The sequence below is a fragment of the Podarcis gaigeae genome, assembly GCF_964106915.1.
Source record: "Podarcis gaigeae genome assembly, chromosome: 8".
Taxonomy (NCBI): domain Eukaryota; kingdom Metazoa; phylum Chordata; class Lepidosauria; order Squamata; family Lacertidae; genus Podarcis; species Podarcis gaigeae.
The window spans coordinates 28,874,988-28,898,025 of NC_139684.1; the positions used below are offsets into that span (position 1 = coordinate 28,874,988).

At 50.3% G+C, this 23,038-nt stretch overlaps 2 protein-coding genes across 2 annotated transcripts; both read left to right on the forward strand.

The window, feature by feature from the left end:
- Positions 1–16,900, forward strand: AARS1 (alanyl-tRNA synthetase 1). Its single transcript, XM_083753061.1, has 21 exons — positions 1–166; positions 2,191–2,353; positions 2,946–3,134; positions 3,950–4,095; positions 5,277–5,468; positions 6,514–6,658; positions 7,713–7,858; positions 8,476–8,584; positions 8,699–8,849; positions 9,489–9,613; positions 10,180–10,324; positions 10,642–10,820; positions 11,509–11,622; positions 11,996–12,202; positions 12,981–13,165; positions 13,467–13,575; positions 13,822–13,935; positions 14,186–14,305; positions 14,850–14,936; positions 15,152–15,265; positions 16,105–16,900. The coding sequence occupies exons 2-21, from the start codon at positions 2,210–2,212 to the stop codon at positions 16,288–16,290; spliced, it is 2,907 nt and encodes a 968-aa protein (XP_083609187.1). The 5' UTR covers positions 1–166; positions 2,191–2,209; the 3' UTR covers positions 16,291–16,900.
- Positions 16,901–17,006: 106 nt separating this feature from the next.
- EXOSC6 (exosome component 6) lies at positions 17,007–21,285 on the forward strand. Its single transcript, XM_083753067.1, has one exon. It carries the CDS (start codon positions 19,045–19,047, stop codon positions 19,876–19,878), a length of 834 nt encoding a protein of 277 aa, XP_083609193.1. The 5' UTR covers positions 17,007–19,044; the 3' UTR covers positions 19,879–21,285.
- The last annotated feature ends 1,753 nt before the right edge of the window (positions 21,286–23,038 follow it).

Genomic DNA, 23,038 nt, shown 5'->3' on the forward strand with positions numbered 1-23,038 from the left:
GGGCAGCCGCGTTGAGCAACCGCAGCCCGGCTATTGAGCCTCATTGGCCGGCGGGGTAGGCGGGGTTAAGGGAGGGGGGGGGGACCCCACAGCAGGTTTGGGTGCGCAGTGGAAGAGCGTCGCTCCGGCTCCGCGTGGAAAGGTTGACTGGAGAGCGGCAGCAAAGGTGCGGAGGCGTTTGGGCTGGAAGGGGGGGGGGGCTGAAGAGGGAGAGGGCGCTGGCTGGGGGCTGAGGGGTCTTTCTTATCCTTCTCCACTTTTAGGAAGGCAGCGCTGCCCGCTGCCAGCTGCGTCTCCTGGGGCTGTCTGAGGGCCACAGCCGCGGGGGATTCTGGGAGTCTGGTTCATGGTTCTGGCGTGGGGTGACAGCCCTGAGTTGAGGCACAGCTGCCTGGCCTGTGGGAGGGGGTTTCTGAAGCCAGCAGTGGCTTCATTCATTCTGTGGTGTCAGGGTGGAGGGGGTGGGTGTATACACACACACACTCACAAAAACAGAGAGAAAGAAATTATGCATTTGTCTGGTTTTTGCTAACTCTGACCCTGATTTCTTTTTCTGGACTACAACTCCCATCATCCCCAGCGCCCAGTTGGCAAAGGTGGTCTTTGTCAAAAAGGCTAAAAGTCACCAGGGCATCGCCTCTGACACACCTACCCTTTGGCAAACTGTCCCATCTCCCTTCTCCTGCCAACACAGCAAGGAGAGTCTAGCTGCACTTGTGCACCTGGTCAGATCTCTAGGGAGGCGGTGGGACATCAGGATCCACCTTGCTGCTTGATGTGCCAATGGAGGCAACTAAGTTGCCGAGTTTTGACGTGGTGGTGCTGCGGTTAGATTTTGATGCAGGGCGCCTGGTCATCTGTATTCACCCGGTAAATTAAGGTTTTTTATTCTGGCATCTGTCTTGTGGTCCACTGTGGTTGGGGCCGTTTGTTTGCCTTGTGTAGGCTCTGGTCTCTCTTATTTTCCTTGCAGGATTCCCTGTAAGAATTGGAAGTAGGGTAGTAGTTTTCCTCGCAGAGATAGGGTAGTGCTAATGTGCTTCTGTAGAAGGATTTTATGGGTGAGTTTTGTTCATGCCTGCTTTTAGTATTGGAAGGAATTTTCCAACTCTGTATTTAGCTGATAAGCCTGGCTATGAATTCACCTTTCCCTCCAAGCCCAGACCTTTTTGTCAGTTCTGCAAGCACCTTGTGGGTGGTTCTGGGATAGCCTGGAGAGTTGTTTAGCTTTCCTTGTATTTGCCAGATTGTAGCAGAGATCAAGGGTGAGATCTGTTTTCTCTGTCCCTCTTCCAGATAGCTATTCCCCTCCCCATAGCTGCTTCTGGCTGGCCCTCTTGCTACACAGAAGTCAGATGTGTGGTGGCAGCATTATGAATGTGGCAAAAGGGCGCAAGGAGCAGCCAGGGGTGTCTGGGTAGAAGGGACTGCCTTACCAAGGCCTTGCAGCTGCCATAGGCCAATTGCTGTTTTTTGTTTTCTGGGCTGGAGAACTGCTCTCCCATGGTGGTTTTTACAAAGAAAATAGGGAATGGGCAATACGTTTATGTTTGCACTGTACGTTTAAAGTGATATCTTATCACTTTCAACAGTCATGGCTTCCCACGATTGTGGGTGCTGTAGTTCTTTAAGGGTGTTGAGAGATCTTAGACCACATTCCCCTCACAGAACTACATTTCCCAGAGTTCTCTGGGAAGAGGGGCTGATTGTTAAACTACTCCGGTGATTGTTGTGAGGGGAAGATGGATCAAGCGACTCTTAGCACCCTTAACAACTGCAGTTCCCAGAATTCTTTGGGAGAAGTCATGTGTTGTTAATATGAAACTATTTTAAATGTATACTGCAGATGAGGCCTATGTAAATTCATAAGCAGCACTGCCTGAGGCTGGACTAAGCTGTCCGGGTGTGAATTGAGGGCTTTTACTTGACCTTAGAGATTAACATGGGGGAAACCTCCCCTCTTCCAGTGTATCTAGGAACCAAGCTGTCTGGTGACTGATGGCCAGGCTGCCTTGAATTGTGTCAGGGTTGCACCTTCAAGCCAGAAGCCACTGGAGGATGACATTGGTGGCAACTGCTGAGATCTGAATTCTAACTTGAGCTGCTCCAGCTGGTGTTTTATACAAGATTTTCAGCATTGCCTTGAAGTGCTTTCTTTCTCTCCCCGCCCCCTTTTTTTGTTCTCCCCAGTGTGAGTGGTGATCCCAAGATGGAGGTGACGTTAACAGCCAGTGAGATCCGCCAACGGTTCATCAACTTCTTTGTGGAGAACCAGCACACCTATGTGCACTCCTCAGCCACCATCCCCATGGATGACCCGACTCTGCTCTTTGCCAACGCCGGCATGAATCAGGTCAGACATGACAAACGTTTGCAGAATTATGAATGGTTTGGAGAAAGTTTCCTCCCCTGTCTTAGGTAAAGGTAAAAGACCCCTGGACAGTTAAGTCAAACTAGTCCAGTCAAACTAGACTATGGGGTACAAGCCAAGGGAACCAGTGTTTGTCTGCAGGCAGCCTTTCCGGGTCATGTTGCCGGCATGACTTCTGGTGCAGTGGGACACTGAAGAGTGCCAGAGCGCATGGTGACGCTGTGTACCTCCCTATTGCAGTGGTACCTATTTATCTACTCTCGCTGGTATAGTTTCAAACTGCTAGGTTGGTAGAAGCTGGGACAGAGCAATGGGACTTCAGTCCGTCACACAGATTTGAACCGCTGACCTTCCAATCAACAAGCTTGAGAGGCTCAGTGGTTTAGACCACAGCGCCACCCGTTCCTTTTTACATGCCTAGGACTAGGGGGTCGACCAATGGCACTGATCATCTGTAGGTTTGAAGCAGACAAAAGTGCCATTTGATCTCTTGGGTCCCTGTTGGCACGTTTGCCTGAAGTCCCTCTTCTGCCTAGAGGCTGAGCTGAAGGCAGTCTTCTTCCTTCTCTCCCAGTTCAAGCCCATCTTCCTCAACACAATTGACCCCTCTCACCCCATGGCAAAGCTGACCCGAGCGGCCAACACTCAGAAGTGCATCCGGGCTGGCGGGAAGCACAATGACCTGGACGACGTTGGCAAGGACGTCTACCACCACACTTTCTTTGAGATGCTGGGCTCCTGGTCTTTCGGAGATTATTTCAAGGTGAGGGCATTGCCAGTGGCTTTTGCCTGTACAAACGCAGGTAACCAGCTGGTAAAATGTTTGGCAAATGTGCATATTTTAAAATTAAAGCCATTCACGCTCTGCTGCTGGTGGTGGTGCTGCTGGCAGATCATACATCTAGAGGTTATGCTGGTTGAAATGTTTGTTATTGCAGAATTAGGAATGGTTTGGTAACAGTTGGAGTAGCAGAGGGCAAAGAAAAAAGTGGGGCCTTAATGATTGGGTGGTGGTCAGTGAGAGGAAGAAGGTAAGAGTTGGGAGTAGACAGGGAACTACAGTGCATAGATGCTGCCCTTCCAGTGGCCTCCTTCCCCTTAGAAATCCTGGGCAGCTCCCCCTACCCAGCCTCAGTCTCCTGCACAGCAGCTGCAAGTTCTTCTCTCTGGTATGATCAACATCTGGGCTGTATTACTTCAGGATCTAGGTGTAGGTTTACATACATGGTTGAATACTTCCGCATAAAGGGGGAAAACAATCCTTGTGCATAGAAAACTAGCACATCAGCAGGAACTCTAAGCTAACAACTTGCCCCTTTAATAGAGAATATTTTCAGTGGAGGAATATTGCCATGTGTGTCGCCAACCTACAATGAGAAGTGGTGCCCGAAACCTGCTTGCTGGTTTCCTACAAGCATCTGATTGGCCACTGTAGGAACAGGAGCATCGCTGATTCAGTGTTCTGGCTGGCAGTGGCTGCTGTAGAATTTAAGGCTCATATCTGAAACTTGTCAAAGAAGTTAGTATGTCATTCTCCATGTCAAGACCTTCCCATCCCTGTTTTTTTCTTCCACTCAGGAGCTGGCTTGCAAGTTTGCCCTGGACCTGCTCACCAAAGAATTCGGCATCCCCATTGAGAGGCTATATGTCACATACTTTGGTGGGAATGAAGCCGCTGGCCTGCAACCAGATTTGGATTGCAAGCAAATCTGGCTGAATTTAGGGTGAGTTTGGGACATCCAAAGGATACAGGAAGAGCTGCCTTTGTGTGCCAAGAAGACTGGGAATTGCACTCGGCACCCACTCTCTGAATGGCAAGAGAAGGGGCCATCAGGATGATCCCAGGATTTCTTTGGTGTCTTCCACAAAAAAAACAAAGGGGGCAAAGAAAATGCATTGGTGCTCAAGCAGAAATCCAGAAATCCTATTTATAAAATGCCATTTGATGTCTCCAAGCGTTGCCATGACCTGAATTTCAAGGGCAACCAATATGATACAGGTTTTGGAAAATGAGCCTTATGAGGAATGGTTGAGGGAGCTGAGTATGTTTAGCCTGAAGACAGGGAGGCTGAGAAGTGACATGAGAGCCATCTTCAAATATCTGAAGGGCTGTCACTTAGAAGATGGAGCAAGCTGGCTTTCTGTTGCTCTAGAAAGTGGGGTGGGGAACTGAGGCAATAGAATCAAGTCAAAGGTTAAGAATAACTTTCTGACAGTAAGAGCTGTTCAACAGGTTGGATGGCTATCTGTCAGGGATTCTTTAGCTGAGATACCTGCATTGCAGGGACTTGGACCAGATGACTCTTGGGTCCGCTTCCAACTCGACAGTTCCATGCGTCTATGCTTCTCTCTTCTAGTCAATGGCTATGTTTGGGCTTCATGCTTAACTGTGATTGAGCAAGGTTGCGAATGAGCCTAATCTTTCCCCATGTGGCCTGGAGGTGGAGTTTGGAAGCTTTCACCTTCACTTCAGATTAGCTGCAGCTTGGCATGTTGTCTGGACCTACAACTATGGGCTAATCTTAACTGTGGTTAGTTTAAACAAGGCAACTTCATAAACTATGATTTTAAACTAATAGTTAAGATTAACCATAGTTTTTAAGGTTCAGACACAACAAACTGTGGTTAATCAAAAGTGATTTTTTCTTTCTTTCTGACTGAGAAGTGGGGGCATGAGTCTGGGAGAAGGCTAGGCTTGTTTGCATCTTGCTAAGCCATAGTTTAGTGTGGCCTCCACATGCAGCCAGAGTTGTAGGTAAATTAACATGATGAAGCTGACAGTGATACTTTTTCAGATGATGTTACCTGGGCAAGTCAAAGAGTTCAAATGGCTCGTATGTTGCCAGTTCAAGGAACCTGTAACTTGTGGAATTCCTTGCATCACTGGCCATTTCCTTTTTTGCAGTTTGGCGGAAAGTAGGATTCTTCCGGGCAGCATGAAGGATAACTTCTGGGAAATGGGTGACACGGGGCCATGTGGACCTTGCAGCGAGATGCACTATGACCGAATCGGGGACAGGGATGCTGCCCACCTCGTCAATCAAGATGATCCCAACGTGCTGGAGATCTGGAACCTGGTGTTCATACAGTACAACAGGTGGTGCAAGAATTGTTTTCCTTTCCTATAGCATGGTGGCAGTGCAGTAGCGGATCAGGTGCTTTTCATACAAAAGGTCCCAGGTTCAATCCTTGGCATTACCAGGTGGGGCTGCAAAAAAACCCCCAGAGAGCCACCGCCAGTCACCAGAAACAAGATGAGCTTGATGGACCAGTGGTCTGACTCTGTTCGAGGCAGCTTCTTCTTTCCCTTTGATGCCTTTCACCTGTGGCGTGTTACCTCTCCCCCTGCTTTGCAGGTAATGCTGGACTCCACATCCAGTGAGGAAACTTTCCTGTCTTCACGGATTTAGGTGCTGAGCATAGTGGCCTGGATCATGGCTATTTATTCGTCATCCTTCATTCCTAAGAATTTTGTCCTGATCTTTGCAGCAGTACAGCAGATGCTAGCGACAGATTCCAAAATGATATATACATTTCGTTGTCCCCGAGAGGGGGCAATGACAATAAAGATATTATTATTATTATTATTATTATTATTATTATTATTATTATTATTATTATTATTATTAATTTTATTTATTGTCTGAGAAAACAGCTGCTCCTCAGTCAGTACAGTAGGAAAGCCATATACTGGTTGGTTGGTTGTGTGAGGGAGGGTTCTGTGTTGCTTTTTTCTGCAAAGGCTGTGACAGGATGCTTCGAAACCAGAGAAGCTCCCATTTGCGCTCTGCTTTTTGTTACTTTAATTGGTTGTGGACCTCTTCATCCAAACCAGGAAAACTATGATGAGCGGCTTTAGAACAAGCCTGGATATGAAGACGTGGTTTGAGCTTGGGCTGATCTCCAGGTTTGTTCCAGAGCTGTTAAGAGTAAATTCCTGGTTTGGATGAAATGGGAAACTGTCATCAGGGGAGATGCTTTGATCCATTTCCATGCTTGAGTGAATGGGGTGAGCATGCAGGCAAAAGGCTCATTCACGTCTCTGCTTATTAAGCTTAGACACGTGAGCATCTGAACCAGCCCTCTGTTTGCATTATTCTGTGTGAATCATGGAGCGTTTTCCTTCCTCTCTCCTGTACCAGAGAGGCTGATGGGACCCTGAAACCTCTTCCCAAGAAGAGCATTGACACAGGCATGGGTCTGGAGAGGTTGGTGTCGGTGCTTCAGAACAAGATGTCCAACTACGACACAGATCTCTTTGTGCCCTACTTTGAAGCTATCCAGAAGGTACTTGCTCAGATGTGCTGCAAGAAAATCTGTCAATATGTGGATTCTCTCTAGATGGAGTGTATCTCGCTGCCCTGAGGCTCTCCTGGCTCAGGGACATAACAACATTCACCTTCCTCCCACTGAATTTCACAACTCACAGCGTTTTCTTATCTGCCTCCTGGTAGCTTTCCTCCTGGTAGCTCTCATGTGGCTGACTGACCTTTGCTGCTGCTGTTTCTGCATCAGTTCTTGGCAGCTAGAGCAGTGAGGACAGGTAGAAGGAACTCCAGCACTAAACTTGCTTCCCTCTAGATGCTGGACTCCCAAGTCCCATCAGCCATTTCAGGGTCCTTTCAGTGCTTTTTAATACATGCAGATCTTCTAAAAATTTATACTAACAACTCAATTTCTCCAGTTTCTGGTGGCATTACATTGTATGCTTTACCTCTGTAACTGAAGTGGGGAGCTGGATTTGGCTGGTGGGCTGGAGCCTTACCTCCCCTGCCCCAAATGGGCCAACCTGACAGGTGGGCAGGGTCAGTCACCTGGCATCACAGTGGCAGCAGGTGACGTGAGGCATTCAGCTGATCAGTGGGGCCTGCAAACCTGGCTCTTTGCAGGGATCCATGTCTTTACCTGCCTTCATTTGATGCCAGGTCTCCGGGGGGGGGGGGGTGGCTTGGCCGAAGCAGCCTCATGGGCCAACTCTAGCCTTGTAGATTAGAGATCTCCCACTGCTGCTCAGAGAGGATGATTTTGTAGCTCTCTGTTAGATGATTGTGGCTGCATTTGTCTTAATCTCTACCCTGATACTGGTGGTTTGGGGTTTTTTAAAAATAATTTTTATGCTACTATTTGGCATGGGGTTCTGTTGGATGTGTAATTTTAATTTCATTGCCCATTGCCCAGAGAAGCTTGATTATGAGGCGACTAACAGTAATAAGCAAAGGGTCAGAGAATCTTAAAAGAAAAACCTGTAATGCCTGTAATCTCTAAGACCTGCTCTGATTCCTTAACCATTTCATTTCTCTTTCATCTCTTGGACGTCACCTACATGCCTTCTTCCTTGTAGGGCACTGGCTGCAGGCCCTACACCGGGCAGGTCGGGGAGGATGATGCTGATGGCATAGACATGGCCTATCGTGTCCTGGCTGACCACGCCCGAACCATCACGGTGGCTCTTTCAGATGGTGGAAGGCCTGATAACACCGGCAGGGGGTGAGAGAGTGGGCTTTGTGGTGAGGGGCTGCGTAAGAAAGGATGTAGCATCTGTGGCTAAGCTGATTAGGGTTGAAAATCACAGTCAGGACCAGCCCTGCCAATAGGCAGATTGGGGAAACTGCCTTGAGTGGCCAGTGCGGGAGGCAGCTGCCTTCCCTTTCCCCATCTTTAGCCCCCCAGCCATTCCCTTCTGTTGCCACATTGTCTGACCTGGGAACCCTAATCTGGCCTGTTGTCTTGTGGGAATGGGGTTGCCCTGACACGGGTCGGCTGTCTGAAGATGATAAAAAGACATGTTAGGAGCCCTTGGTCTTGTCAGGAAGGACGGGAACCCAGTTTATGTGTGGATTCACATTGTGTTTCTCAAACTTGGGTCCCCTGGCTGTTGCTGGACTACAACTCCCATCATCCCTAGCTAACAGGGCCAGTGGCCATGGATGATGGGAGTTGTGATCCTACAACAGCTGGGACCCAGGTTTGAGAAACAAGGGTTAGAGGCCCAGAGAGAGTGGGAAGAGTCCTTTGTGCTGCGAAAAGTTGGGGGTGCCTGAGGTGTTTTCCAGAGTGTAGGGAGCCACTAAGACCAGCCTCTGCCTTCTGCTCCCCTTGCATAGGTATGTTCTGAGGCGCATCCTCCGACGTGCTGTGCGCTACGCCCATGAGAAACTCAACGCCCCCAAGGGATTCTTTGCCAGCCTGGTGGACGTGGTGGTGCAGTCCCTGGTAAATCTGTAGTCCTGTCCTCTTTCCTTTGCTCTTGAAGCTTCCAGGTTTTGGGATGGAGGGAGAGAGGCAGGGAGCTGCTTTCACTTAGCTAACAGCTCCTGTTCCTCTCAGGGCGATGCCTTCCCTGAGCTGAAGAAAGACCCTGAGATGGTGAAAGACATCATCAATGAAGAGGAGGTGCAGTTCCTGAAGACACTCAACAGAGGGCGCCGCATCCTCGACAGGAAGATTCAGAGCTTGGGAGACTGCAAGACTATTCCTGGTATGGCCCATGCCAGCAACCCCTGTGTGGAAATGGCTTTGATGCTAGGAAGTGAGCCAAGCCGCCTGCTGCTTGGGAAATTCAACTCATTGACTGGGTTGGGGGCTGGAGGAGAATACCCGTTTCTCATTGCAAGCATTGTGATGAATTGAGCCTTAAGTAGAAGGTGGTAGTTTGAAGGAGGGAGAGAAACAGGTCCCGCTTACAGTGCAGAGCTGGGCCAGGCCACAAGAGGACGACCCTCCTTTCCCTTGGGGGCCAAGTGTGGGCAAGGCTTTGCCTGTTTCCCCCCCAGCCCTGTGTGTTTGCATGGAGCAGGTTAATGGGAGAGAATCATTCCCCTCTTTCTCTCTTGCGCAGAACTTTGGAGGAGAGGAGACAATGGTTGCTTCTCCCGCTCTTTGTTCCTTTCCTTATTCAAATCTCTTCCGAGTGAAGCAAATTCCTTGCTTGACTTGCCCTGGTCTGCATGAAGGCTCCAGGAGTCGGCAGTGAATGGAAATGGGCACTTGGCCAGGAAAGCAGGGCAGCTGTGGCTTGCTAGTAATGAGACTTGCAAAAACCCCACAAGAGGGAGCATGAGCTGATCAGAAGCTGTGCTGCGGGTTTAACTCTTCTGCAATCCTCTTCCTCCTCCAGGAGACACTGCGTGGCTGCTCTATGATACCTACGGTTTCCCTGTGGATCTGACCGGCCTCATTGCGGAAGAGAAGGGCTTGAAGGTGGACATGGAGGGTTTTGAGGAGGAGAGGAAGTCTGCCCAGGTAGGGCTTGGCCATCGCCAACTCTGAACACAGTATATGTATTGACGCAGATAAACATCATATGTAGACAAAGGCACCAGCAGAGCCAGGCAGGCATCCGTCCACTCAGTTGCATCGGGTTTTGGTTGTCCAGTTGGCCCTTTGATTTCCAAGGCACTTCTATTCCTGCTATTACCACCTTCTACTGCAGCTTCCATTGGTCAGCTTTGCACAGGAAAGGGCAAGTGATAGCAGCATTTGTAGCGTGTGATTCATATCCTCGAAAGCCAGGAATTGGAAGGGTGGCAGGACATAGCTTGGATAAACAGGCTGTTGAGAGATCTTGGTCTGGGGCCTTGAGGAAGGCAGCTGTCTGCCAAAGTAGGCAGCTTTGGCCTCAGCCTTCCCCAACTGTGTGCCCTTCAGTTCTTCATTATTCCTGACCACTGCCCATGCTGTCTGGAGCTGATGGGTTTTGGTGTTGAATAACATCTGGTGGCCCACAGGTTTCCCATATCTGAGGTGGTTGCTTTTATGCCCAGGGCTTCTTGGCCTGCTTTTCACCCTCGATTTGCTTACATTCCCAGCTCAAATCTCAGGGCAAGGGAGGTGGCGATGAAGATCTCATCATGCTGGACATCTACGCCATTGAAGAACTCCGGTCCAAGGGCTTGGAGGCCACAGATGACTCTCTGAAATACAACTACACATCGGACCCCAGTGGCAGTTATGGTGCGTTCTAAGTAGCTCCCTTTCTTCCAGCACATTGTTTTCTTGATGCATTGGAACATGTCAGAAGGAATTCCCTTGTCAATACTTTTTATACCTAAAACCCATTAATAATTGAGGAATGTGAACCAAAAAGCTTGATGTGGAAATGATAGGGTTTGTTTGTTATTAATTTTTTTGTAGGTAAGTTGACATTAGGAGATTTTGGTTCAGAATTTTCTTCTCTGTTTAATTTTGTGACTGTTTATAAGGGGAAGGGTCATGGTACAGGCAAGAGGCTCTTGCTTTGCTAACTCCCACTTTTCTTTTCTGATGTGCAGAGTTCAGTAGTGCAGTGGCCACCGTCAAAGCCCTCCGCCGGGATAAGGCCTTTGTGGAGGAGGTGTCCACGGGCCAAGAGTGCGGGGTTGTCTTAGACCACACCTGCTTCTACGCTGAGCAGGGCGGGCAGACATACGACGAAGGCTACCTTGTCAAGGAGGACGAAGGCAGTGAGGATGTACGTTGGGCTTGCGGGCCTGCTTGGGAGTCTTGGGGCTTGGAGTCTGGTGGTGGGAAGGGCTTTGGGGGCTTTTGAAATTGGTGGCATGTTGCCTTATTTTGCCCCAGAATAGTGGTGGAGGTTCGCAGTGCTCTAGCACTCCAACCTTCCCTATATCTGTCCCTTGTTAAACCTGCCTGGTCTGGAAAGTCTGTGTCAGTTGTTCGAGATGGAGAGGTGGTGACCATGGAGAGATCCATCTGTGTGTCGGCACCTCATGTGTTGAATGCACTCCAAGCGTGTGAGGTCGCCAACGCAGTCGTCCTCTAGATGCCGAGGCAAGAGCATCTTCACCAGAATTTCTGGTGCTTACAAGTGCAGCTTCTGCACTTTTCCCTTTTGAAAACCATGTCCTGCTCTTTGGTTGACTGTTGCTTTCATTTTTGTGTCTGCTTTCTTTTTCTTTTACACTTTTGTAAGTGTAGTAAGTTTTCACAAGATTTTTTTAAAATGTCAGATGTTTTTTACTTTTGTGAGTCGGTTTGTAGACTTATGATGGAGAAGCAGCGTGATCATAAGCATTTAAAATCCAGTGCATCTCTGCTGGTGGTGCTTGGTGGGAAGAAAGTGTCACCCTGCCCTGGCCTTGGGCTCCTATTCCTGCCTTTGCCAATTGTCAGCTCTTGTCTACCTTTGGTTTTTTCAGAAGACAGAGTTCACGGTGAAGAACGTCCAAGTGCGCGGAGGTTACGTGTTGCACGTGGGCACTGTCTATGGGAGCCTGAAGGTGGGAGACACTGTACGGCTGTACGTTGATGAGGTGAGTGGCTTGTGCGTTTGATATCAAAGGTGCTTCAGACTAGAATCCCAGTCTTTCTATGCATTCAGTCATTCATTACATTCTTATTTCTTCTTACACACTGAGTTGTATTGCATTCCTTAGAATTCAAATTGTGGTGCAATGAAATAAAATATAAGAAACAAAAGAAGCAATAAAAACCAGCCTGGATATTGAATGCAGATATTGAGTGGGCCGCCTCCCATCTTCTTCCACTAATCCACAGCCCTGAACAAAGCTGGTGGGTGGGCCCCAATCTGGTCCCCGCTGCTTTTGGCCACTTGTGGAGGAGGGACGGCCTCCTCTTTCCTCCTCCCTTCTCTGTTCACCTCCGTCTCCTCCTCTCACCCCGCAGCCCAGGCGGCGGCCCATCATGAGCAACCACACAGCCACCCACATCCTCAACTTTGCCTTACGCGCTGTGCTGGGGGAGGCCGACCAGCGAGGCTCCTTGGTGGCTCCAGACAGGCTGCGCTTTGATTTCACAGCCAAGGGAGCCATGTCCACCCAGGAAATCAAGAAGGCGGAAGAAATTGCGAATCAGATGATTCAGGAAGCCAAGGTAGGAGGGAAACTTGGTATGGCTGGTGCGTGCATGCTTGTCTCTATCATAGGTGGGAAACCTTGGGCCCAGGGACAAAATGCAGCCCTCTCGGCCTCCCTAGCTGGCCTTTGGGACCCTCCCCAGTCCTGCTTTGCCCCCTGTTGGGGTGTCTTCACCTGGCTGAAATGGTTCTCCGTGACCAAGACTCCTGCTTCCCTGGGTGGAGAGGAGCATGTGTAGGAACCAGCCTCCTGCGCGGAGGTAAAATTTGTGTTCACTGCACTGCCCATTCTTTCCTCTGGCCCCACCCATTGCTGCCTTGTGGCCTCTGGAAGATTGCAAGAAGGCAATGCAGCCCCTTGGGTGAAAAAGGTTCCCCATCACTGTTTTGAGGATGCTGAGAACTTCCAGGTCCTGTTCTTGGAGCCTCCAAATCTTTGACAAGAGGCCACAGTGACAGGCATTTCCAAAGAATGTTCCTTCTTTGAGCCAGAAACCCACTGGAAACCCACTTGTGGCATGGGCTTTTCCATTCCCTTTTATGCAACAGATCGAATGCCTGAATAATAAAATACAGCATTTATCTTCTGATTTCCCCATTATATTATCTCATCGATCCTTACAGCAATCTTATGAGGTGTAACAGTATTATCCCCACATGCTTCATTTACTCTTCCCCTGCTTTTTACCTGTACTTATGTTTGTTTTAGACCAGCCTGCGGTCTGATCCAGCAAGACTCTTCCTGTGCTCTTGCTTGCCCTTAACTTCTGTTAACTTCAGTGGTCTGCTCCCCAGGTCGTGTATGCCAAAGACTGTCCCCTGGCAGCTGCCAAAGCCATCCAGGGCCTCCGTGCAGTGTTTGACGAGACATACCCTGACCCCGTGCGTGTGGTCTCGATCGGCATCCCCATCGAGGATATGCTGGCTGACCCCTCCAGCGGTGCGGGTGCCATGACGTCGGTTGAGTTCTGCGGGGGAACGTAAGTCCGGCAGGAGGGCTTAGGATGGAGGAGGGTTCCAGATCCATAGCTAGAGAGCTGCCCTGCCAAATGGTGGACCCATGGGAGTGCCTGTTGCTTGTTCTCCTTGGTGCTCCACACAGCAAAGGGTGGGTCGAAGGGGGTCTTCGCCTGTACCCAAAGCTCAGGCTGCCTCACTACTTCCCAGAACAAAACCCCCATTATCTGTCTCCCTCTCTCTGAAATCAAGCTCCCTCAGTTGCCAAGTCAGGAGATGCTTGTAAATGTCCGTGGTGTTTCTCAGTCGCTGATATTTTCACAGGCACCTGCAGAATTCTGCTCACGCCGGTCACTTTGTCATTGTGTCCGAGGAAGCAATTGCCAAGGGCATCCGGCGCATAGTGGCTGTCACTGGAGCAGAAGCACAGAAGGTGAGCAGGGGGTGGGCAGGTGCAGTGGGCAAGGATCAAGCTGTGGGTGAGGTAGGGAAATAAAAGATGGGGTGGGGACCTGCAGGCCTGGACACTAATTATGGCTGTCCAGCCTTCTCTGTCTGGCCCCGAGAAGACTCCACAGGGAACACACCGCAGTGACCCTGCTACGCTTGTGGGAGAGTAAAAGCCATCGTTTCTTTCCAATGCCACCTCTAAATCCTGACCCCCCTTTCTCTTCCCAAGGCACTGAGGAAAGTGGACATCCTTAAAAAGCTACTCTCTGACCTGGAAGACAAGGTGAAGGTCCAGACCGCCCCCAACAAAGAAGTCCAGCGTGAGATTGCAGACCTTGGTGAGGTAAGAGAGCAGGGGGAGGGGAGAGGTGGGATCAGCCCCTTTCCCCCAAATTCTCAAGTCGGTGGGGTCACTTGAGCACTGCTAACAGGATGCTGGACTAGATAGGCCACTGGCCCATTCCAGGAGGCTCTCCTTTTGTTCTTAAATGTGGAAGGCATCTGGACCCGCACCGAACATGCTGGGAACACAACAAACTATTTGTCCTTTGTGAAACGTGGGCTGTGGCTTCAGTGCCGCCTTCTGGTTGCAGGTGCTGGCCACCTCCGTCATTCCCCAGTGGCAGAAAGATGAACTCCGAGAGGCCCTCAAAGCCCTGAAGAAGGTGATGGACGACCTCGACCGTGCCTGCAAAGCAGACATCCAGAAACGAGTGAGTTCTCCCATCCCACTGTCATAGGCAAAGGGAGTGGAAATGGGTAGAAATGGCAGTGTTCCCTTTTTGAAAGCACATGCAAGCAGTGATCAGGAAAGGCGGGCCCCTTCGCTCAGACTGTTTTAAAAGGGAAATGTGGCTGCTCTTATCTGTTGTGTGACTTTAGCCTCCAGCCACTGCTTAAGCCCACCTGCAGCTTCTCCTCCCTCTCTCTGAAGGGAAGAGCCTGGACCACCAGAGCAGACTGTGAGGTCTATCCACCCACCCATCTCTCACCTGCTGCGTAGTCCAAACACAGCAGATCTTTTTGCCAGATTTCAGTTGCTGCCAGCCACTCTTTGAGTGTTCACCTTGGCCAAAGAGCAGTGTGTGCATTTCCACACAGCTGCATCCTTATGCCTGACATGCTGCTTGTGTTTTTCTGTTCTCTGCAACACAAAAGAAGCATCTCTTTGCATTTGAGAGGAGCTTTCCCTCCCCCCCCCCCATCACCAGCGTTCCTGAGCCTGACAGGCGGCCTGATCTCTCTTTGTTCCTTCAGGTTCTGGAGAAGACGAAGCAGCTCATCGAGGCTCACCCCAACCAGCCACTGGTCATTCTGGAAATGGAGAGCGGTGCTTCTGCAAAGGTATCCCCCAAATCCCTTCTCGTTGCCTTTGCACAGGGGGCGGAGGTGCATCGGGCAAGGAGGCAACCTGTGCAACTTGCTGTGGCTGCAAGCAAGTTGCTCCTGTCAAACCACTGGGAATTACTGATCTACTGCAAATTGCCCAAAGATCTGAGAATTGGACGTGACTGTGCATAGCACGTGCTCTCTGTAACCACACCTCTGTCTTTCTGCAGGCACTTAATGAATCTCTGAAGCTGTTGAAGACTCATTCACCTCAGACAGCAGCCATGCTGTTCACCGTGGATAATGAAGCCGGCAAGATCACCTGCTTATGCCAAGTCCCTCAGGTAGACCCGGGATGGGAGTGGGGATTCAGCACGCTTGGGGCACCAACCGATCAGGCAGAAGGTGGTATTTATCTAAGCGTTACTCAGAGTAGCCCCACTGAAATTAATTGGCTAAACTTGGTCATGTTCATTAATTTCAGCAGATGTAATTTCGGTAACTGGAGGAATAGGCTCTGCTTCAACTGTGAGGAGCCTCCAATCCCAGCCTCTTCCCCCTGAGGCCTTTAGAGGAGAAATAGAAAGGTTCCTCACCTCTGGTCTCAACATTCTTTGTCCTTGGAGGGTGTTAAAGAGAGAAGCTTTCATACTCCTGTAGAATCTGGCCTCTTGTCTGGAAGCTTTGTAGTAAGGAGTGTGCACCAACCGGAAAATTCAGTTTGGACTCCCAAGTTGGCACTTCAGAAGACAGCTCACCTTGATCCAAAGCACTTTGGAAGTTAGCAGATTTGGTACCAGTGTGAGGCAGATTGCATTTGGGAAGTCAAGGAAGGCCGTAACTTGGCAGAATTGGATATTTGCAGGCATACATGCCCCTTCTGAGAGAAGTTTATTGGGGGCTGGTGGGGGCAGTTGAAAGCAAGTCCCTTCTTCAAAGCCTTGGCGGCGGGGAGTCCCCAACTGTTCTACTGTTCCCTTATAAGACTGGTTTCTAGACCCCTCATTATCCTGGTTCATCCTTCTCTGGGCACGCTGTTTAGTTGTTCAGTTCTGGGGGGCACATGACAACAATACCCTCCTCCCTGCACAGCCTGAGAATCACAGGATCTTGTATATTCTTGGCAGCTCTCAGAACTAAGAGGTGCAGAACTCTAATGCAGGCTGTCTCTGTTCTTTCCCAGGAAGTCGTTGGCAAAGGGCTCAAGGCCAGCGAATGGGTGCAACAGGTGTCTGGGCTGATGGACGGCAGGGGGGGCGGGAAAGACCTCTCTGCCCAGGCCACCGGCAAGAACACCGACTGCCTTGAAGAAGCCCTGAAGTTGGCAACAGACTTTGCCAAGCTCAAGCTGGGTGAGCTGAAGAACTGATCCCCAGCCTGTGGGGCAAACTCAGAAAGGGAACTGTCTGCTTGGCCAATAGGTTAGGAGTTCTACTTTAGCGTTATGTCTGTGGAGACAAAGACTGCACATTATTGTCCTTCTAAATTCAGCCTCTCAGGCACTAACCAAACAAGGTGGCCCTGTAAGGCGATGACTTGATCACAGGACACCAGAGCCCATGACTGCACAAGTTCTGATCTCTTGTCACGGTGATAACTGAGCTGCTTCAAGGGGCCTGCTGCCAACTGAGTGTCCTCCTTTTTTTTGCACACAGCCATTGGGACACATACATGCTTCCTAACATTCTAAAGTTTAATTCTGCAGTGTTGCTCCTGTTGCACCATTTGAAGGGGGCTCTGCACAGCCCGCCTCCGTCCATGCTCAAGCACTTGAAGCATTTGCTGTAACGTGAGCATGTGCAGGGGGTGAGCAATCAAGGCTGCTATAATGTCTTTCGTTGTAACTGGGAAACCCTTTCTTCGGTTCGTAGTGTTAACCTCTGTTGTAGCAAAGCCTTACCTGGGCAGACTTGCCCTGGCATGAGGACTTCTGATCAGAATAGGTTCAGTGCTGAATAAATGAACAGACGTGTGTTTAAGTGCATTTGTTGCTGTGGAACCAAACAACGGTTACGGTAAACCAGGCATAGGCAAACTCGGTCCTCCAGATGTTTTGGGACTACAACTCCCATCATCCCAAGCTAACAGGACCAGTGGTCAGGGATGATGGGAATTGTAGTCTCAAAACATCTGGAGGGCCGAGTTTGCCTATGCCTGCGCTAAACCATGGCTTAGTGTGAAGTGCGTAAGCAGGAACATGCCTTAGCCAGCCTCACGCTCAGGTGCTCACCTCATCGCTTCCTCCCACATTGTTGCTGCTTGTTTCAGAAGCTGGCTTGGGGAAATCAACCCCCGTTATTGCCGAGTGCAGTTGCTGGTTTGGATGACACGGGAGGCTGTGGTTAACCAAAAGGGGTAGTGGAGACCTGCAAATTCTCGGTTCTGCCAGAGGGATACTTGAGCCAGTAGCTCACTTGAGCCCAAGCAAAACAGGGTCCTGGGCCCATCCTGCCACTCATTTCCTGGCTTATATCTTGCTTTCAGAGAACCTCGGCTCACCATTATGTGCAAAATGCAGGTTGTGGGTTACAGCAAATGATGGTTTGTTGCTAAAGAAGCCAACTTGCAAGCTTAACTATTGCTCGTCATAATTTACAATTCCCCCTTCAAATATAATGCTAAGCCCAAGATCTTTTCTGAAAGCAAACTTTAATGGAGCAGAGATCACCTGGCCATGGGAGGAGGATGGGGTTCTGAGCGCCGACTTCATTTGGCCTCATGGAAGCCAGATGAATGAATGCCATCCTGGCATTAATCATTTCCAGCCTTGTTGACATGAGAAGAACAAATCCTCAGTGGCACAGCATATTACAGAGGGATAATAAATTTTGGAAATAGTTGATACATCCACACACACAGGAGCAGCAGGCTCACAGTGTAAAAGTACTGTTTGCTAACTGGAATAAAGGCTAAATGTTCCATGGTAGCAGCTGGGATGTAGGGACAGCTTGGACGTTCCATAGTGAGACAGAGCTCCAAAATAGGATTGCCATTCACCTGTGCATTTACTAACAGAATATGACAGAGGGCATGACTTCATAAAATAGCGCATAGCGCTAATCTAGTTCGATGTGAGCCAGAAGAGGGGAGCAGTGTGGCTGCCGGAGCAGTGGGTGACTCAGCCCAAACAGTTTGGGGATTTTGACCAGGACAGTGAGGTCAGCTGTGCCCACTTGCTCATGGGCTTCTGCAGTGGCAATACCTTTCTCTGTCCTGGTTAAAGTTGCACAGAGTAGTGCTCTGGCACTTGCAATGTCATGTACATCTTGGAGGCTGAGCTGCAGGTTTGTGGCTTCTGCTAGTCCGGAACATAAGTGAGGGCTCAGCCCAGATTGGAGGCTCCTCATCCACCTCCTTCCTCTTCCCTGAAGAAAGGCAGAAAAAGCATAGCCTTGCTTTAAGCCTATATGCATTAAGTTTTGATATTTCCCTAATAGTGAGCGAGGCTGCTGAGTGCCAACAAATGGAGGCCAAAGCAGACTCCTGTGAAAGAACCTAGGAAGGTTAAAAAGACAAGCTGTTAAAAGACTTAAAGCAGATTTATTACTTGCTGTATCAATTAGAGTCCCACTTCTAAGATGCGCCTTTGTAAGCAGTGCTACACAGTGGGGAGAGCTGTACGCAGCTGGTCGCTGTAAAAACTGTTGCCAGTTGGAGAGGGAGGGCACCGTGTGGGTGACACCCCAAAACTAAGGCTCATGCAGCTTCCAACCCATCAGAAACTGCAGGAGCCCTGAATCTGCTCATTTCTTTGTCAAACTCAAAAAATGGATATAAAACGGCTCTTTAATCATGGATAGCACTGGGGCACAACTCCCTCCACCCTGGCCACCGGCTCTTCTGGCTGGAGTCAAGATGAGCTGGAATCCACCGGGGAGCCCGGAGGCTTCCTTCTGAGTGCAGGATCCGCAGCCGGTGGGATGGGGGAATCGAGGCGCTCTCCCTGCCTCGACGGGTGTCTGCGAGGCGGGGGCTGCAGGTCCCCTCTCCGCCACGGCGCTCTTTCGGCGCTAAACCGCCCGTGCGCCTCGGAAGCGAAGCCGCTGCTCCCTCCGCCTGTCCCTCCCTCGAGCAGCTTCCTCTTCCCCTTCCGGAGCGCGGCGCGCCAGCAGCTGAAGCAGCCATGCCGCAGGACCACCGCCGGGTGCCGGGGCCGGAGGAGTCCCAGACGCCGCTGCTCTTCGCGCCCGTCGAGGCGCCGGAGGTTCCACCCCGGGACCCGTCGGCGCTGCAGCCGCTCTTCGCCCGCGCGGGGCTGCTGAGCCAGGCCAAGGGCTCGGCCTACGTGGAACTCCACGGCGGCACCAAAGTGCTGTGCTCCGTGGCCGGGCCGCGCGAAGCCGGCGGCGGGGCGGGCGCGGCGGCTCCGGGCGAGCCTCGCGGGCGGCTGGTGTGCGAGTTCCGACGGGCGCCCTTCTCGGGGCGCGGGGCGCGCATCCGCCCCAGCGAGCGGGAGCCCGAGCTGGCGCTGGCGCTGCAGGAGGCACTGGAGCCGGCCGTGCGCCTGGCGCGCTACCCGCGGGCACAGCTGGAGGTGAGCGCGCTGCTGCTGCAGGACGGCGGCTCGGCGCTGGCGGCCGCGCTGTGCGCCGCGGGGCTGGCCCTGGCCGACGCCGGAGTGGAGCTCTACGACCTGGTGGCGGCGTGCGCGCTGTGCCGGGCGCCGGGGGGAGAGTGGCGCCTGCAGCCCAGCGAGCCCGAGGAGCGCGCCGCCGACGCGCGCCTCACCGTGGCGCTCCTGCCCTCGCTCAACCAGGTGGCCGGGCTGCTGGGCAGCGGCGAGGGAGGGCCCCCCGACAGCTGGGCACAAGCCGTGCGCCTCGGCCTCGACGGATGCCAGCGCCTCTACCCGCTGCTCCGACAGAGCCTCCTGCGCGCTGCCAAGCGCAGACCCGCACCGGGCACCCAAGCGCCGACCGACACAGACACGGCCCAGCCTCCCGCCGCCACCGCCTGAACTCCGGGAACTTCTCGGGCCTCGCCTCGCCGGACTCCTCTTCCGATGTCTCTTTGGGCTTTGGCTGCATCGTGGTTTTGGATCCGGGATCTGAGCGTGGTTTACCCGACCTAGGTGAAGTTGCCTGGCCTCCTCCTTGGCGAGGAACCGCAACCACGGAGGGCCCAGTCGCGGTCCAGGGAAGGCGAGCCCGACCCCTTTTCACATCCACACGAGACAATCTCTGCAGCTCCGCGCTCTTTGCGAGGGAAACTTCGACGGAGAGGGAGAGAGACTTCCGAAAGTCAGGCCCAGAAAGCTAGTTTATAAAACGTGCCGGGAATTATTGCTCTGTGTTGTTTTCAACCAGTTCCTGGGATTTGGGAGGAAAAAAATCTGCTTTAAATATTGTAAATATATGATGTGTGTGTGCATGTGCGCACAGTCTGAGTCTCAAGAAAAACAAAAAAGGGTTATTGGCTGCTGGTTGAATCCGAAGTTCTACCGTGGTCTGAGTTTTCAAATTGCTATGATTATCAGTTTGGGGTAGGAATCTGCATTTATTCATTAGTCCAGTGTTGTTGGCAGCTATGTTTGCTTTCAAAATTCCAAAGTTTAAAAATATTACACTTTGAAAATGTCAAGGAACAAAATCGTTTAATCCACACATCCTGCTTCTTAACCTGCTTTCTTGGAAAGTCACCTTCATTTCAAAGGAGTTTCCTTCCAAATCAGTGTGCTTTGCATTGAGGCAATTATCAATAAGCTGACATCATTCTCTGCATTCTTCCCCACTTCCCTGAAACTCCTTGCTTTAAAACAAAAAAACAAAAAATCAGCATTTTCTCTTAGGAAATACGGCAAGTTTCTTTTTTTGTATTGCTAAATGTTTGTTGCTGAAATTACTCTGTTTTTCAACTTTGGGTCCTCATATATTATTGGGACCACAAGTCCCATCATCTCATCTGTTAATCTGGATAAGGATGATGGGAAGTTTAGCTCAACATTTGGGGACTAAAGGCAGAACACTGTATCGGACTATTTCATTATGTGAAATCTCCTTTTGCAGACGCGTGGTGTAATAAATTGTGTGTGACCTCCCTTGTTAAAAGGTCAACCTCAAATGGGCATCAACCTCAAATGGTTTCTTCCTGCAGAGGTGATTGAAGTGAGCCAGTAACTGGTAATGGGGTCAAGGTGGATGTAGAGTGATTAGCTAATTTGGCAGCGAGTTGCCGGTTGACTATTCAGTGGCCACTTCCAGCACAATCTGCTTCTGTCATGGACTCATTAATACTTGGTCTGATTTACTAGGACCTACTAGTATCTTGTGATATGCAAGGCTTGAGAACTTGTTCTTCATGGAGAGTTTATTTGATACTTGTAATAAAGTCTCTTTTTATAATTAAAATACACTATTTTGCATAACTTAAGGCTTTTTGGTTTTCATGTCTTCTCCCTCTTACTATCACTGTGGAGTTGATGCAGTCGTCTTCAACAGTTTCAAATTCGGGAACCACTTTCAAGCCAAACCAACATTTGGGAGCCCGTGTCTTGTTTTCTTGCCATGTATTTGCATGGTGGGAATGCTGCTGTTGTGATCAGGTTTAGATCAGACCGTAGCTCAGCATTGAGTCCCAGGCCACCAGTTGAATTCTACTAGTGTAGTGTGTATTTATGGACTCCAGCATTTACTAGAGTGTCAACAAATGGAGTAAACTGGGAAAAGGAAGAGTGAAAATGAGCTACTCTGTAAAATCTGGAATAGCACAAAAGGTGCCCACAAAACTAGATTAGCGTTCAGGTTAGCATAGCCAGAAATAATCTCTGGCACTGACATAAGCATTGATATATTTAGGTTTAAAGTGAGGTCACATGCATATCTTTTGCTGGTCCGGTGCAACAATGCCCTGAAAAAATGGTTACTGGGTTGTTGTTGTTTAGTCGTGTCCGACTCTTCATGACCCCATGGACCAGAGCACGCCAGACATTCCTGTCTTCCACTGCCTCCCACAGTTTGGTCAAACTCATGCTGGTAGCTTCGAGAACACTATCCAACCATCTCGTCCTTTGTCGTCCCCTTCTCCTTGTGCCCTCCATCTTTCCCAACATCAGGGTCTTTTCCAGGGAGTCTTCTCTTCTCATGAGGTGGCCAAAGTATTGGAGCCTCAGCTTCAGGATCTGTCCTTCCAGTGAGCACTCAGGGCTGATTTCCTTAAGAATGGATAGGTTTGATCTTCTTGCAGTCCATGGGACTCTCAAGAGTCTCCTCCAGCACCATCATTCATTATGCTGAATTATGGTTACTGGGTTAAGTACATTATATAACCATGCATCTTGTGGACGTGCCATCTCTTAAGAAGATTGTCTGAACTCAAGAGGAGCTCCTGTACGAACCTCATGGGCAATGCACATGCCCAGTGCTACTATAGAAGACTGAGAAGGCCGGCCAATTGCCAGTTTTCAGACCAGTGGATTTTACAAGTTCAAAAACGGGTCAGCAAACATTTTCAGGAGGGGGCCGGTCCACTGTCCCTCAGACCTTGTGGGGGACCAGACTATATTTTTTTGGGGGGGGGAGGAATTCCTATGCCCCACAAATAACCCAAAGATGCATTTTAAATGAAAGGGCACATTCAACTCATGTAAAAACACGCTGATTCCCGGACCGTCTGCGGGCCGGATTGAGAAGGCAAATGGGCCACATCCAGCCCCCAGGCCTTAGTTTGCCTACCCATGTTCAAAAATATTTGCAAAATGTACTTGCAGTAATCACTCCTGTCTTTGTTGTTCAGTGGTGCAATAAAGCAGCAGCTAGCCATCTACACAAGGGACATTTATGGTTTTGCAGAATATTTCTTCCCCCTCCCTGCATCATCATAGTAATAGAAATCAGGGTCAGCTGATGGCACTGACAGAAAGTGAAGCACTGCTGGGAGCCACAAACACACCTTTAGAAGGGATTAAGTCCTATATGGAGGAAAAGCCTACCAGTGACAACTAGCCACAATGGCTGCATGCCACCTCCAAGGTCCAAGGCCTCTAAACAGATGCCTCTAAACATCGGTTCCTGCTGGGAAACTCCTCAGGAGAAGGCTTTGGTTATCACCTGGGCTTTCCAAAAGCACCCAACCAGCTTCTGTGGCAAACAGGATGCTGGATTAGACCTGCAATGGGAATC